Source organism: Tauraco erythrolophus, chromosome 2, assembly GCF_009769465.1.
Source record: "Tauraco erythrolophus isolate bTauEry1 chromosome 2, bTauEry1.pri, whole genome shotgun sequence".
Lineage (NCBI taxonomy): Eukaryota > Metazoa > Chordata > Aves > Musophagiformes > Musophagidae > Tauraco > Tauraco erythrolophus.
In genome coordinates this window covers 12,110,379-12,127,569 of record NC_141466.1, presented here as the reverse complement: position 1 = coordinate 12,127,569, position 17,191 = coordinate 12,110,379, and the positions used below count along the sequence as shown (strand labels likewise).

General features: G+C 42.4%; 1 protein-coding gene across 1 annotated transcript in view; it reads left to right on the top strand.

The window, feature by feature from the left end:
- NKAIN2 (sodium/potassium transporting ATPase interacting 2) overlaps positions 1-16,550 on the top strand; it is a 577,016-nt gene extending 560,466 nt beyond the window's left edge. Inside the window, exon 6 of the mRNA XM_086632102.1 lies at positions 16,465-16,550. Coding sequence (XP_086488228.1) covers positions 16,465-16,550 — 86 coding nt within the window. The remainder of the gene's footprint in view (positions 1-16,464) is intronic.
- The last annotated feature ends 641 nt before the right edge of the window (positions 16,551-17,191 follow it).

The window sequence follows — 17,191 nt, the reverse complement described above, 5'->3', positions numbered from 1 at the left end:
TGCCCAAGCATAACTTCCTCAGTACATTCACGGATGGGGTCATCTCGTGTGGGCAATCGAGTAAATGCAAAGGAGAAAAACTTTCAGGAAAAGTGGAATATGTCCCACAGCCATTGCTAAACCTTCCCACATACGCAAGTTTTTGGTGTTGAAGCCACTCCAGACACACTAGCTGTGCTTCTCTTTCCATAGTCATTTTTTTCACTTTTTCAGTTCTTCATCCTTGCATGCTGCTATGGAGCAAACTCTGTGGCACAGAGGGATGAAGACAGCCCTCCTGCCTACAGTGTACTTTCTCCTCCAGACTTGCTGGACATCTAGCATAGCAGAAAAAAAGCTTTTCTCTGCTGCCCACCAATGCCTGCCTAGCATCCATACCTGGTAAGGGGGTAAGGCTGGGCTTGCGCCTGCATGCTATTTGGCAGCTGGTGTTCCCTCTGAGTGCTAAAGATGTATCAGCTGTGAGAGATCCTCTGATAAAACCAGTCACCACAGAGCAGCTCTCCCACATCACTGCCCTGCTTTCCCAGCTTCTGAAGCGGTCCGTGAAGAACAAGAGAGGGACACTGCCATCTTCTTACCTGCCTCTATATTCACAGACATCAGAGGAAAAATTTAGATCTCTGGTTTTCAGGACCACTTATGCCTGTAAAAATGAGATGCCTCACTGTCAATCATAAAGGACCATAAGGATAACCATATTGGGTCACACCAAAGGAGCATTTGGCCATAAGTCCTGTCTGATGAGACAGAGTCAATAGAAAAAGCCTTTCTGATGAGACAGCCAATAGAAAAAAACCTTTTGCTTCTCACGATGGATGTGGTGAATACCCACACACTCAATTCCATTTATGCTGCTTTGCTAATGGGCCGTGGGAGCAACAGCAGTCCAGAAGAAGAGCAAAAGAGGCAGAAACACTGAGCCTAGCAGGAGTGGTCAGCAAGGCATGAGACTAAAGGAAAAAGTCGTGCAACATCCAAGAGCCAGACATGGGCACATTCCAGATTTTAACCAGAGGAGCATATCAACGCTGCACCAGAGCAGAGAAGGTGCCTCATCTTCTGTTGGCACAGAGCCTCAACTGTAGAAACACAATCAAGTTGCTCTTAAGCTGCTTCAGCTGAATTAGCTTTGCTCTCAGAGTAATTGGAACAAGCTGAAAGAATTACTATTTCTCCATTCTTTATGCAGATTTTATTAAGAGAACAAATGAGCAAGGGTAGAATTAAGCAAACATTTCACTAAGATTAACCTGCTCTAACCTCACTACAGGATTAAGAATGGAACAATACAGTGATCAAATCAGGGTCATAACTATGGTTGAATCAGCAAGTCTAGAGGTTTTAATTACTCGCATGCCAAATAAATCCAGTGGCAGACCACCTAAATCAAAGCACAAGTCCGCGCTGCCTTTCATGAGAACAATCTGCTGTGGGTTAGTTCTGTATCAAGGATTAAAGAGGAAGCTGCTTTCCCTCCCAGTACAGTCCCACCAGCACTCCGACGCTGGGCACAGCGAAGCCAGACTGCAGCACTCATCTCCAAGGGTCATAGAATCATAGAATGGTTAGGGTTGGAAGGGACCTCAAAGATCATCTAGTTCCAACCCCCCTGCCATGGGCAGGGAAATCCTCCACTACACCAGGTTGCCCAAAGCCTCATCCAACCTGGCCTTGAACACTGCCAGGGATGGGACATCCACAACTTCTCTGGGCAACCTGTTCCAGTACCTCACCACCCTCAATGTAAAGAATTTCTTTCTTATATCTAACCTAAATCTGCCCTCTTTCAGTTTAAATCCGTTGCCCCTTGTCCTATCACTACACACCCTTGTAAAAAGTCCCTCTCCAGCTTTCCTGTAGGCCCCCTTTAGATACTGGAAAGCTGCTATAAGATCACCCCGGAGCCTCCTCTTCTCCAGGCTGAACAGCCCCAACTCTCTCAGCCTATCTTGATAGCAGAGGTGCTCCAGCCCTCGGATCATCTTCGTGGCCCTCGACAAGTCGGACAAGGGTGGCTTCCCTTGTCGTTGGTTTGTCACTCCCAAAGGTCCCATCTGCATCCTGTCCTCTGTGGCTGCGTAGGGAGGAGGACCTGTGAGACTTGGAGCACCTCGGGTCTTCGTCTGGGAAAGAGGAGGCAGGATGGATGCCCAGGGCGGCTGCTGCTGACTCATCGCTCTCTTCACTATCGCCACTGGCATGCCTAAGTCATTGTCGTTCTCACCTCATTGGTATTATTAGCTGCGGCAATTAAAAATAAAGCATGAAAATGTCAGCAACGATCATTACTTGGAGGCATTCAACGGCTGTAAACTTATTGGAGCTCCTCATTTGTTTTCCAAAATCGTATTAGACCTGCATTTTTCAAAGGCTGCACATTATTTTTAATAGCATTGAAACATTCGTTTAATGTGCATTTCCTCACTAGCAATTTGGCTGCCTGCTATAAGCTGTTACTGCCTTACTAAAAGAAAATTCAGTGTATTTTTGAAAATGTTATTAAATATCCAGATATTCTGTGGAAAACTCCGGAATGTAAGCAATAAAGCAGCATCCTCCTAAGGCTTTTTATCTGTAAGCAATTAAAAAAGAAACCTGGGTTACTGAAGTGGGAATTCTGAGCTCACCTAGCGCTTCTGTCGAGGGAAAGGGGACTGACTGGCTTATTATTAGAGGGACAGCTTTGGCTGGGAAGGAATTCCAACCTAGAGAAAATCACCAATTCAGTCTGTGTCCCACAGTGAAATCCTAATCCAGAAGGCTCCCTTGCAGACCCAGAAGAAACAGCATTTGCCTACCATAGCACAACACCAAGGCAATGAGAGTATGAATATGGCCAGCCTGCCTGTTCCCTGAGTACCACGAGGTACAACCTTTGTGCTATCTCACACTAGCAGGGATCCAACTTGCACGTGCACTATCTTCTTTTCTTTCGGCATTGTTTCCAGGTAAACTGCAAAGCAAAAGAAATTGCGACTGGGTCAAATAGATTTTTGCTGCATATTGCCTTGAGCCTAACTTTTGGGGATGTCTGGCACAGAAGTAAAGCTCTAGATAACACTTTAAAATTATTTCACGCCCCTCATAAAAGCTTGAATTCAAGATTCTATTTGAATTACTGAAAATGTTCAGGAAGACAATACCCCAGATAGGGGATATCTGCTGGTGAGCGATACAGCTTAGCAATTCTGTGCCAATAAACTCAGCGCCAAACAACAACCCACTCTGAGATCCTAGACCTGGGAAGTACAAAGGTGATGACAGATTTTCATTTAAAAGACAGTATTAAATTCATTAGTTGTGAAAGGTGTGAAATTTTGATAAACATATGGGATAGGTAGAAAAGCCTTTTATTTTTAGCTCTGTTACAGGCTGCCTTCCACCTCTGGGCAGGTTATTTAACCTCTCCATACTTCTATTTCCCATATTTTAAATGGAAAGTAATGATAGGGACAAACTCACAGGCATGTTGCTTCATGACTTTGAGCTTCCAGGATGAAAGGCACTATTGAAGTGCAGAATATGCTCAGGTATCACTTTATTTCTGTGCCAACTGCTTTTCACAATCTGCTTAGCAAGACATTACAGAGAAGTAATACCTCGTCTTCCGTCCCTGCTTAAAAATCTCTAAAACAAAGACAAAGAGAAACCAGTAGCAATTGTTCAGCTGTTAATTCTGCTTCTTTATTTCCCTTCCCATTTTCTGGTGAATATGGCTGTAAATTCTGAGACTACCAGGACAAGAGAAAGATAGGAAGGAAACAGAAGCTAAGGCTGAAGGAGATGGCTGAAGATGACTGCAATCATTTTTCTGCATCAAGGCTGGGCTTGAATGCATCTCTGGAGGTGCTTGTACTGGGCAGCCTGACAGGTCTCTCTTCTGTCACCAGAAAGGTGACACCAGAGCATCAGTGTAAGCTGCAGCCCTACCAGCGCAACTGTACAAGACAGGAGGTACCAGGTCTATCCAGCCCAATACATCCCGCAATGAAGAACATCTGATGCTTACTTCCATATCTGTTTGCTGTGTAGGCATGCAAGAACACAGCAGGTTTGTGGTTGCCCAAAAATCCTGAAAGTAATTTGCGGTTAAGGGACTTCAGAAGCCTGAAGTAGTCTCGTTGAATTTCATTGCTCACAACGATCTCTTCTTCCTGAAAGTGTACTCCCATTCTTGAACAAGGAACATTTTTATCAAACACAGCCTCCCAAGAGAAGGAGTTCCAGAACCTAGCTACACATTTTGTTAGTTTTGCACCTACCATTTGCGTAATGTGTCCTGTGTCTTCCTCTAGAAAGGAAGGTCTTCCTTCCTTCCTTCCATCATCACTTTTTCCTCACTGCCACAGGTTTTGTAGACCATCATCAGCTGCCTCTCTCAGCCTATATGGGAATTCCATTGAACTTGTGGTCGTTTTTTGGTAGGTGGGAGGTAATTTCTGCATCTTCAAGCCCCTTACATCATTGAAATAACAGAAGGATGGTATTCATATCGCATACCTACAGCCATGTGTAATTAGGCCTGTGGTTTAAACTAACAATCAAGATTTCCACCACAGTCAGTGGAGGCAGAGATGCAACTCCAAAGAGCAATTTGCCCTGTCTGCGGTGGGCATCTCTCACAACGGAGTGCGACTTGTCTGACCTTACTGGTCTGACTTGTGTGGTTCGTGCTAAGGACAGCCTAGGCAGTCTGCAGAGAGAACATAGGAGCAAACAAGGGTAGGGACAAATACAAACCGATATTTAAAACATAGTTGTTCTCCAGCTGTTGAACAGGTCATTCATGAATGAGAATTCAATGAACAGGCTACAAAAGCTGAAGCTACAGCTTATTTTTGCTCAGCTGCACTCTCCAATTTACAACCTGTGGCTAAATTAGAAGCTTTTTCCATTTACTCGTTTAATTTAGTGTGGTGGCTGCTACATGAACTAAGTAAACCAAAGGGAGGGAAACGGGATACCTTCAGCTGTCAGGATGCTGATGGAAGTGTGGAGTGAGAGAAGCATTTGAAATCCTACGGTACTACCTCATGCTTGTCATCCTAAAGAGAGCTGTCTTGGAGAGCCACAGTGCCACCAGGAACATTTAGGAAATTCCTTGCAATGCCTGTGCAGCGTCAATCTTTTTCACATATCAGTAGCTGATTCCTGTGTCATTATTTCCAGTCGTGTCCTGTCTTGGAGGAGATCTTTCACAGAGCCGAAAGCTGGTGTTGAGCATCTCCTTCTCACCGGTGCAGAGCACAGGCACTCGGCATCCCACAAGGCGTGCTCGACGGGTAGAAACCACAGGCTGAAAATGCCTGAGCCACAGAGAGCAGGGCTGAAGCGCAGGGGGAAAAGCCTACGGCGGGAAGATATGACAATTGAAACCGGCTGCGTTTGAGATGCAAATGGACCTGAGCAGTCCAAGGTGTCACAGGGCTTGGCAGACGTTAGGCAGCCTGGTCTGTGATCATTTGGCGCTGTGCTGCAGAGAGAGAAACAAACTTAAAGCTCAGAGGAGGTGCAGTTTGGTTAAATAATAGCAAGTAATTAGTCTGAAGACAAAATCAGTGATGGCATTTTATAATTACAATTAATTTAAAGGTTAATTTCCTTTGGTGCTAAAATCTTACTTAAAACATTTACCAGGAAAGGAAATTAGGATGTTACTATCTAGATGCATAGAGTGCTTCTGGGAATCCATGCCTATTATCACTAGAAAATTAGGTTAGACTCAAAGTGGGAATTTCAATTCATTTTAGTGTATAATAGATGGTGGTCAGGGCCTTAAGTCAGAAGGGTTGCTTAGGATAGACTGTACTATTTGCATTTTCTTTGTTTGTGGGATTAATTGCAAATGTTTCCAACAAAAGGGCTGGGTTTATACATGAACAAGCTTGACATGAAAAGAAAATTGGTTATGGATTGCTGCCTTCGTAACTAATGAAGCTGATGTTCAAGGAATCCCTAGGAGACAGGGCTGTGGTATGAGGCAAATATATAAATAAAATCACATGGGGAAAAATAGTGGTGTTGCTGGCTCCATCTATGATAATTTCTCTTCTCCCTCACTGTCTTCCCTACCACTCCCCTTGCATCCATCACCACCTCCTGTGGGGATTGTCAAGCTCAAGTTTAAAAGATGTCTAAATAACATAACGTAGAACTTGAAGGAAGCAACATTTCCATTCCAGCAGCTCATCACAATGGGATACTGCTTAATAAAATCAATGCATTGTAACAGTCAGGGAGATTTACTTACATTGCATCATTTTTTTTAACTATTCACTACCCATATTTCATCTTTTCAAGACAGACAAGTTATAGAAATATTGGAAAAGACCCACACATGTGAAAAGGGAATGAAGAATTAATGCCTCTTTCACAAAGAAAGATACATTTCATACCAAAACACTTTGATAATATTACTTCTCTTGTCATGAATTAGACAAAGAAGTCCAGATCATGAAACAATGTCCCACATGGTTGCGTCAAACCAGTAGCCAAAATGAGGTAGCAACTAGTGACGGTTCTGACAACAAAAGCCACAGATGATTTGAGGAGATGCTCAGGTTGCTGCTGAAGCTGCATAGGACATGATCTTCCTGGCCATGGAAATGTTTCAACACTTAAAATTAAACAAAACTCATATTCAAAATCAGGAAAAATCAGTAAAATTTGAGACTCTCACAAGCTGAATATTGCATGGAAAACGATTTCGGGCAGATTATCGTGTTTTGTTTTGATGCTGGTAAAAGACTTCCTTTTGCTGGGAGCCATTTATCACCACTTTGGGCTGACTGTGGAGGGCAGGCACTGGAGGCAGACACTCCTGCGCCGTGCCTGGGGGACCACCTCTTCTTTCGCCCCAACGGAGGGAGGGCAGCTCGGCCCCGCCAAGCACGGGCGGAGGAGCAGCCCGCATGTGGCCGTACGGGGCTGCCAGCCCCCTTCCGCACCAGTTTCCCAGCCTCGGAGAGCAGCTGGCTTCCCTCTCAGGGGTTCAGCCAAGACGAGCGGGGGTACTGGGACAGGTCCTGGCCAGCTGAGCTCAGTCTGGACTGGAGGACAGCAACGTCGCAGAGAGGGGCAGTGATGAGATGCTGTGGGTGGACTGGACCCGTTAAGCATTTCCAATGGCCCTGAAAAGGATACCTGCCCACAGCCTCTTAGTGTCTTCCCCACTGAGGCAGTCCACGTGAGCTCCTCACAGTTTCCTGCATGCCCAGGACATAGCTTTGACCTAAATTATTTTTATCAGCATGCCTTCTGTTAAAGTTTTCCTTATTACTTTTTCTTTTAAATATCTAGATAGGTCTTCATTAGCGTTGGATTGTTAACTTTCATAGATTCGGGCCTTAATTCTCCACTTTGTTGCACCTACTAATGACTCTTATTCTAATTTATTAGTGTAGTGGTCACACTTGGAGGCCGCTGCCCCAGGCATTTTCTTTTTTCCTCCTTTTTCTTTTTTCCTCTCTTTATTGCTTGCCTCTAGCAATGATCTGACTAAGAATAATTTTTCCTAATGATTCATTTGATAACTTCTATGATAATTCAGTCTACCCCACATTTTCTTTAGTTCTTGGAATGATTTGTCAGTCAAAAACTATTCCAGGGCTATATTATTTTGCTCAGTACTCAAGCATGAAAATTTGAAAGCAAATGACAATTATCCAGCAGTGTCCAGGTCTGTCCCATTTAGAAAAATAATATAGTCTTCAGACTATTAATGTTCTCATAGCTGAGTGGAGGTCTTTTACAGACTCTTTACTGACATTGGACAAGCCCTGCTGCAAGCTTGGACGAGCCTTGCCAATCCTTTCCGGGTTCAAGCGGCAACTACTTGACTGCAGCTCCATTTCCAGGTCTATAAGCTTGACAGGTGACTTGCTGCATTCGTTGGATGTAAAAGACAGCACTGATCACTATTCACTCCAGGATATCTCGTTGCTGCAGCTATGTTCCAGCCATTTCCTCCTGGCCTCTGGCTCTTGTTCTTGCCTGGCCTGTCCCTGGTCCCTGTTTCTGTCTTCAGCTGCCAAAGCCTCACTCGTGCCTCCCAGCCCTTGCTTAGCTACTCCTGGTTGCTTTCACCCTGGCTACTTGCTGCTCAGCCATGACAGTGGTTTCCACCTCCCTGACACGTTTCCTGCTGCTGGCCAGCCTTGCCTTGCTGAGGTATTGCTCCACAGCATGGTCTTCCTCATCTCCTGCCCTGAGGCTCTGTTGCTGACCAGATCCCTTCTCCACCTGAGAGTCTGAGATGCCTTTTAGCTTCTCTAATTTCTGGACCCTCACCGTCATTCATCCTGATGTTTTCTGCTGGGTACAACCATGAGGTGGGCTCACCTTGAATGCAATATCTGCATCTCTGCTTGGTCTTAATTATAGGGAGTATCAGACTGAGATCCCTGTCAGTACCTCTGTGAGAGTGGTGACAGCAGGTAGTGCTTATCAGAATTCACAGACCTGCATACATCCCCAGTCCTACATCTTATCTCAGAAGGGCTGATAAAAGAATTAGCCAGGGGATCAGTAACAACAGAGACAGAAGAAGATGCTGAAAGCAAGCCCTTATCCAATAAGAAACATGATAAGAGGAGGAAAATCTGTAGGAAAAGCACCTGTGAAACAAAAAATTACGGAATAATTTTGACTGCAATAAAAGTAAACAGCATGGAAATGGTGGCACTGAGGCAGAATCTGAGCTGAGAAACTCCGCTGAAATTTGTGTGGGGGTTTCCCTTTGCTGCTTCTGTGGACATCGTAGAGCTCAGAAATGTCATGAGGTTACGGTTTAAAAATCTGAGGTTTTAGTTTCACCTTGCAAATGGGTGAACTAACAGCACTCAGGCAGTTACTTGCTGTTTGACAAAAATGCAGTTCATTGCACTGCAAGAACCGGACCGAGTGCCCAAGTCCTTACGCCACTTCTGAACCCTCCTGTGCCGGCAGGAAGGGCACAGCCTCACGTATTGGCAGATGCTCTCCTCCCCCCTGCTTTGGGAGGGTTTGGCTCTATCCCATTTTGAGAGTCGAAATCACTGTGCACTCAGCACAAAGACCAATAACGTTTGATTATCATTGTAAACAAACTTTATTGCAATTGTATTCTAGCAAACCTCCTCCTGTGTGCTGTATTGCAGAACAGCCACCAGGTCATGCTCACAGTGTAAGAGGAGTTTGGACGTGTCTTCACCAAACAGCAAAGCAGTATCAGGATACTGGCAAAGCTGCAAGAGCAAGGGTGTCCCCATATGTTCTTTTATATTCTTTCCCACATGTCCTTTCCAAAGCTATTAAAAACAAGCTTAAATTTAGTCCTCTCCATTTTTTTCTGAGTTTGGCCAGTTTTTAGCTACTGGCATGTGCGCACAACTCTCTCTTGCCTCCTATACTGACTTCTGCACCTACAGTGCCTCCAGTGATGTTATCAGCTGCAGTTTGTTTGCCATCTCTATTCCTCTTGTGCAAAGGAATGCCTTGCTGTGGCACCGAAATTTAATTGCTGCGCCTCTGAGGCCTGAGTCCAGGGGGCCAAGTCTCTGGCCTCCAGAGCTGGTGTACTTAAGTTTAAGACCTCACATGTCAGATGTTCATGTGAGAGCCACATGTTCTCTCTCTGCTGTACCACACGGGAAATATGGTCAGTCATGACAAGCGTGCGCAAGAAGCATCCATGTGTACATGCACATATGCTTCCCTGGTCGTTACCACTTTTTAAATGGTACCATCTATATCATAGGTAATCATAATTGTTTAATATTATTTTAGTGCTTTACAATCATTAATATATTTAAGAACTACCAAGATGTCAGGCGACCAACATGAAGCCAGCCCTGTTTCTTGGAGCTTGTAATCTATGTATTAGAAAATAGACAACTGGTGGGCACAGGCAGAAAGTGAGCACAAAGAAACTATGAGCAAATATTATTCACTGTGGTAGACAGGAATATAAGAGCATTGGCAACCTAATTATTGCCAGTAGAGAAAAGAAGAGTTTTAGGGAAAATGATGAGAGAACTGTTTGTGAGTACATTCTCACAAGGAGAGAAAATGTTTAGAATTTCTACAAGCATGGAGGTCAAGTTGGCAGCACAGGGGCAGAAATTATCTTTTAGAACTGGGAGGAGGAGAGACTGATGTGGGGTCTCTACAAAAGGCTTTAAACATAAAAAGATTTAACTTCTACTTGATGTAATATAGAAGATGAGACCAGTAGCAGGATGCAAGGAAGAGCAACCTAACCAAAAAGATGAGTCTTGCAGCTTAAGTCCTCTTAACTCCAAATTTGAAGAGTTCAAAAAAAAAAAGGAATAATTGTGGTGTTTGGCACTGAGAGCCCTGGGTGAATGTTATAGCTGTGTCAACACATAGAAAAGTTTTCCTCCTCAATATGCAAAAATAATCTTCAGAAATTAAATCTTGCACGGCCCAAACCAAAGTTGATATCTAACTTACGTCCTCAAGCGACAGGCAGACTTGCGGATACAAGTGCCGTCGTTCACTATAAAAGACAGCAGAGAAGGTTAGGGAGGAGCAACTAAGAGTTCTGTTTTAGCCGTGCTGAACTGGAATTGATGTTTAATTATACGTGGGTAAATATCACAGAGAGAAGCTGAGATGTCAGTTGTCTTAGAAGGAGCAGAGCGAGCAGAAGCCAGGCACTCCGTGACACCTCCAAGAGCCGGCGGCAGCAGAATTTGCGTTTGCAAGTGCGACTACCCGACTTACAGGAGGTGGAGAAAAATAAAAGTCAGAGGCTAGCTGCTTATGGAACTCCGGCAGCATGCTGGAGGGACAACCATAACAAAAGAGATTAATGATGAGAGGAGGAGTGTGAGTACCTGCAAAGGAGAGACCAGAGGCCAGTGAGGCAAAGGCTTCAGGAAGAAAAGAGCAGCAGCTGTGTGAAAGATGGCTGGATGACCACGGAGAGGACTGTGTGTGCTGGGTTACCAGTATCCACATTTGGATCGGAAGAGGTGATCTGACTGAGGTTCCAGCTGCACACAAGGAATAGAACATAAGATGGGAGAAAATTTTATACAGAAATGGAGGAAAGTAGCTGCCGAAAGCGTTTGAAACCATCAGGAGAGAGAGAGAACAGTACAAGCAGGGATAAGGGTGGGGTTGATTTTTTTAGGAGAGGAATTCATGTGTATTTGTATTGTGAGGGAAATGCAAAAAAAAAGTGAACAAGAGGAAGAATTGGTCACTAGGACAACTAGAAGTTTTACGGGACAAAATTTCTGTGACGGTATTAAGAAAGAAGGGGAAATGAACTGTAAAAGGAGAAGTGAAAAAGGCTGGCATACTGAAGAAAGGAGGACTACTTTATCAGTTTGCTCATACAAGATATGGGAGAAATGGTGTGCAGAGAAACAAGTAGAGATGGGAGGAAGGAAGCAGAGGAGGAGGTGATGGGATGACTGGGATGGAATTAGTAAAGCTGGAGGATCCAAGCAACTTCATCAGGGAGAAAGACAAACTGAAGGAGGAGAGGAGGAATCAGTAACAGAAATCACCCTCGTTACAGAATATACTACCAAAGACATTTTCACTCTTAAAGACGGAGCCACAGGCAGGAAGCGGATGCTGTGGCGAAGGCAGGGTTGAGTGCTGGCGGTACATTCACCGCTATGAGAGGCAGGGCCTCACCCATCAGGGGTAGAGGTGAGATGATCAGCAAAACAAACAAGAGCAGCAAAGGAACAAAGTAAGGAGATGATTTCAAAGCAGTTAAGAAGTCACCCATACTGCGGGTTACAAGTTGGCCGAGTACATGGCTGTTTCCCAGCCTTTACCTTTCCTTTTATTTGCAGATAAAGCCACTCGTCTCCCTCTCCATTCCTAAACTGTATATCCTTTCATGTCTAGTGTCTATTGATTTTTGCATGCCTACTAAAATGCAAGGAAAGCCATAGCGTTAGTCACATTTCTATACACATGTACCCTAAATGACTCTTTGGGTCAGATTCTAAGCCAACATAAATTATCATTGCTTCAATGAAGTCACTGAAGCTAGAAATATATATATATATATTATACGTTATATGTTATATATGTTATCTCATATGTTATATATTGTATACTATTTAATATATTATTTATTATTTATTTTATTGCATATATTATATATATTCAGCTGTGGACCTGAATCTTTATGTTTCTGTACTTATGTCTTACAGAGGAGAATTTCTATAAGGAAAATAGTGTCTAGTCTTCTGGTTTCTATTCACTATCTTTTCTTTTACTTTCTACAGGAAAATGTTATTGCTTTTATTCCACACTGTTTCCTTTCTCTTTGTCCATCTGTTGATTTCATCAGTTTCATTGTTTCTCACTGCTAATTTTCTAGAGAGTCTCTTCTCCCATATGCACATTCATGCTGATGGGGTCTTATTTGTGCATCCCAGTTTAACAGTCCCTCTATACACCACAAACTTCCAGAAATTAAAAATGAGAAACCTGTTTATGCCTCTCATCCTGTCCTGATACACAACAGAGAGAGTGGGGACTGTGACTGTGAGCGACGCCTGAAACTTCACATCCCTGTGGGTACTTAGTAATAGAAAATATGTCCCTATTTTGAGCCATATGCTCTGTTTTTGTTACAGTTGAAAACACAGTCATATGCCTCACAAGACCCTTAACACCAGCAAAGGAAGAAAACGCTCTGCTTGAATTTCTTGTAACACATTTTACAAATAAATAGTACTGTTGCTATCCCATTCAAGTCCAGCCAGGAAAATAAGCATCTCAGCACCCAATATTTCAAAGGAATGGGATTTTGTGTTTGTATATGCACATGTGCCTTTACTAAAGCAAAACATGACAAAAGAGCCACTTCTGATAACAGTGACATGGTAAGATGAACGCAAAACAGAATAGCAAAAAACGTGTTTGATGGATGAGGTTAAGGATGGAAGTGTCCGTTGCGATTCAGCTAATGAGCCTTGTTTTATTCATCTCATGTTACTGCTGCCAGGAATGTATCAGTCGTACGACACTTTTAGTGACCTTTCAGGCACAGCCAGGATAAAATGCCTGCAGAAAGGGCAGCATTTTGCATGCTTTAAGAAACTAGCCCAGAGTCCACAGGGAGCTTTTAGCACAGTCTGGACACCGCAGGCTTTGCAGTGCTGAGAAAAACTGCCACCATCAAGAAAATTTGCTACAAAGAAATTACTGAAATCCTTTTGTATCGGAGTTCACTTTCTATTACCTACCTTTACCGACCTTGCAAAGTTTGTTGTTGCATGTAAGAAGTCATTGTATGCCTACAACAAGGTCACAGCAGTACTCTCTGCCCTATCATCATTTGGTTACACACGTGGGAACTTCCTCTGTCAGTCGAACACAGAAATGTCTCTACAAGCTTGCCTGGTTCGTCACTTGACAATCTGGCTTGTTAACACTCTGTGTTTACTCTGTGCAACAGGGCAAAGGCACGATGCATGCAGAGATATTCATCAGGCATCTTTTTCCCGTGCCCATACAAACTCATTTTACTCAAAGAAATCTCTTAACACATTAGTTTATCTTTCTGAAAACAACCCCAAAATCACCCTGAAGACCTTTTGCCCCATGACTGCAAAACACAGTATCTATGCCTGCAGCCTTCTAATAATGGTTTACCAGTTACTTGAAGGGTCTTGGGAAGTACACAAGAAATGCTAAGCCAGACGAATGCATATAAGCAACATCCTTGAAGTGACATAAGTTGACACCAGTGAGACACTCAGTCCAACACAGATATTTTCTGACTTGTGTTGTCAGAGGTCGGGTGAGAAAAAAATAGAAAACTGGGCAAAAGAATGGCAAACTATAGCTACAGCAAAAATACGTCCATTCTTTTTGCTGCAGTCTTTGAACAAAAAGGGTCTTATTTCCTCCCAGCCTAGTACTTCACTCAACAATATTCCGATAGTGAATTCTTCATTCTGCAAAGAATGAATATGCTTGCAAAGACATGATCACATTGTAATAAAGTTATTCTGATGGTTACAGACAGCAACATCAACAACAAATGGCATTTATCTTGATTTTAGCAAGATTTTGACCCTATGAAAGGTCTGTAAGCAGGCCAGGGAAGCACTGTCCAGATGCAGTCATCATAGGTTTTGTGCAGAATTGTTTAAAACTCTATTTGAAATTTAGTTATCAACCAGCTGGGATGACATTTCAGATGGGATCCCACTGGGACCTCGGCTAGGGAAATTATTCTCTTCATTATTTTTGTTAACAGCAAGGATAATAAAGGAGAGAACATTCGTAAAAATTTCAGATGAAATCAGACTGGGAGGGGTACAAGCACTTGTGAAGATAGGATTAGAAGTCAAAATGATCTTGAGAAGTGGTTTGAAATCAAGAAGATGAAATTCAATACAGACAAGTGCAAAAGAACTCCTGTGGGGAAGAATCAGTCAAGTGTCTTCAGATAAAAAATGGGCTACTTGGCTAGACTACAGCTAGAGTCAAAACATAAAAATTAAGATCTGGTTATTAAGCATTTGTATGATGCTGCTGAAAAACAAAAGGGCAAAAAAACCGAACTAAAACCCCACCATGGTATTCCAGGTAATGTACAGAAGACCTACATGGCCGTTGTTCCAGTTAGTAATGATTTGTGCACCACACTGTAAGAAAATCATAAACAGACTCAAGAAGGATCTTCAGGCTTGGAAATTTAGAGGCTTGGGAAACGGGCTGTGAGAAAAATTTGAAAGCACTAGATATTTTTAAATCTGGAAAAGATGGATAGCATGAAAATACTTTTTGAAAATGCTTTAAAGTAGTTATAAAATGAAAAAAAAAAAGGCTCATTTGTCTTCATATCCATAGAGATAAAAGGCCAAAATGTAGAAAAGTAGTTAATTTGCAGGAAACTACATTTAAATTAGATATTAGGAAGTTAGGTGCAGGGAAAGGCAACACAGAGAGATTATAAAACCTCCTTCATTAGAAATGTCAGGGATTAATTTAGTAAAACTTCGTTCTGGAATAAAAGTATATGTAATGTTGCCACAGAGCACAGAATCGACTAAATTATTTGTGTGGGGGCCATTCTTGCCAGAGAAGAATGTGGATGACAGGTTCCACATGTCTGTGGTTGCAATGGAGACATACTGTACTGGTCCAGTGAAATGTTTTAGTGGCTCTTTGCTTGCAAAGTAAATGGTAGACAGAGACTTACCAGAATTTGATTTTGTAACGTTTGGAATGTGTGGGATAAGTGCATAGATACGCGTGGCACAAATTTAGGAGTATCTTAGTATAAAATAACCTCACTAATGCAAGTTTTAAGGACTCAGGCACTATGAAAGTTCTCAAACCAAGGGTTATAAATTTACATTTTGTGATTTTTATATGAATGTTGCTGCATTTTAGATCCACAAGAAGCTATCCTCTATCAAAGAACCTTTTCTTTTTTTTTTGCTTTTAATGTACACAGAGCCAGTCTGTCAGTAACAGAGCCCAGACTTGTGAAAAATTCACTTCCATACCTGAACTCTTTGGGTATTTTTTATCAAAGTGAAGTCAAGTTCACATCTGCTATGTAAGAGACACTATTTCAGGGATGAGAGCTGCCCGCCAATAACCCCCAAAAGCCAATAGCTGGGTCTCCCAATGCACAGGAAGCAAAGGGTGTGCTTTTACCTGTGTAAAGCAAGTGTTATAGCAGAGAAACAAGGGTCTCAGGCTCAGATGAGATTGAATTGCTCTGGAAATTGTTTAAAATAAACATGAGAAGACCATTGGGAACTGGCAGTGATGTGAATTAATAAATAACTCCCACCTTGCAACCTTCCTGTAGACCCTCCAGTGCCTTGAGAGAAATGCTGGTTCTCTTAGATCTGTGAAGCCTCATCTCTGAAGCTCAGATAAATTGTTCCAACCCTCTGTTTGTGCATTTCGACTCAAATGTCAAAGCAGGGAATCAGAGAAACTTCTGTCTCAGACAGAGCCGGATCAATGTGCTCTCTCCTCTACATCACTGAACCACAGTATGACAGCAAGCCAGACACAGTAATCACGGTCAGAAGCAATGCATTCATGCCAATAAATAAATGGTTTTCAACATCTGTAATATCTGAATAGCATGTTGTTTTGTACTCCAGTGAGGTGGTCTGCCTGAAAAAGAGGAATGTGGGGCTATTTCTGATAGACAGATGGCTGTTATAAATCATAGAATCATAGAATCATAGAATGGTTAGGGTTGGAAGGGACCTTAAAGATCCCTTATTATCTTTCCATGATTTTAAAATTAATTTGATTTAAAAAGGGACTTCACCTTTCTACATTTTTTTCATGCTTTTTCTGCATCTCCACAATTAACTGGTCTAATTTTAACAGATTATTAGGGGGTCCGTCAAAAGTAATCTTTGTGCTGGGTGGTTGTTGAATGATAGTGCCTATCACTTCTGAAAAGATGTTGCTAATGAAAGCAATTTTCCCCTCTTTCAGTTGATTTCATAGGTGGATTTGACTCTTACGGCTATCAAGGTCCACAGAAGACATCTCATTTACAGCTACAGCCCATGTATATGTAAGTATTTAACTTCTGAGATTTTCTGCAGAGTGGCAGGCTGGTATTAAAGGATCATTAAGCTGAAAGATGACATGACTAAAAGATTCAGAATAGACAGAAGCCTTTTTGAGAGACTGAATTCATGCTACACTTAAGCACCATCATTACTCTTCTGTTGAATTATAATGATTTCTTATGGCAGGATACAATGTGTCACAGTTGTTTAAATAACATCCGCTTGATTTTCCCCCACTTTCATTCAAACGGTTTCCACTCAATGACTATGAAAATTCGCTTTAGTAAAAATAGTCAAATACGACAAAACTTGGTTGCAAAAAAGTGGGTTTTATTAAATTTTATCAAATTTCAGCAACTTGTTAATTTAGTGGGTGCATTTAGCATTTGTCTTACCAGCACATCTGTTCACTGAGGCTCCTCTGTACCTTATTTCCAGTCTCCACATTAAAAACAAAACAAAACCACACACACACACAGACACACACACACACAAACCCAAAACACAAATGTAACAACATAAGGCCAGTTTGGATAGAAGACAGTATCCTACCTAACTAGTGAGAATGACAACTCCATCCACTGCCTAGAAGTGCAGCCTGATATATTTGGGGATTAAATGAGTAACCAAATCTCAGCACCTACACA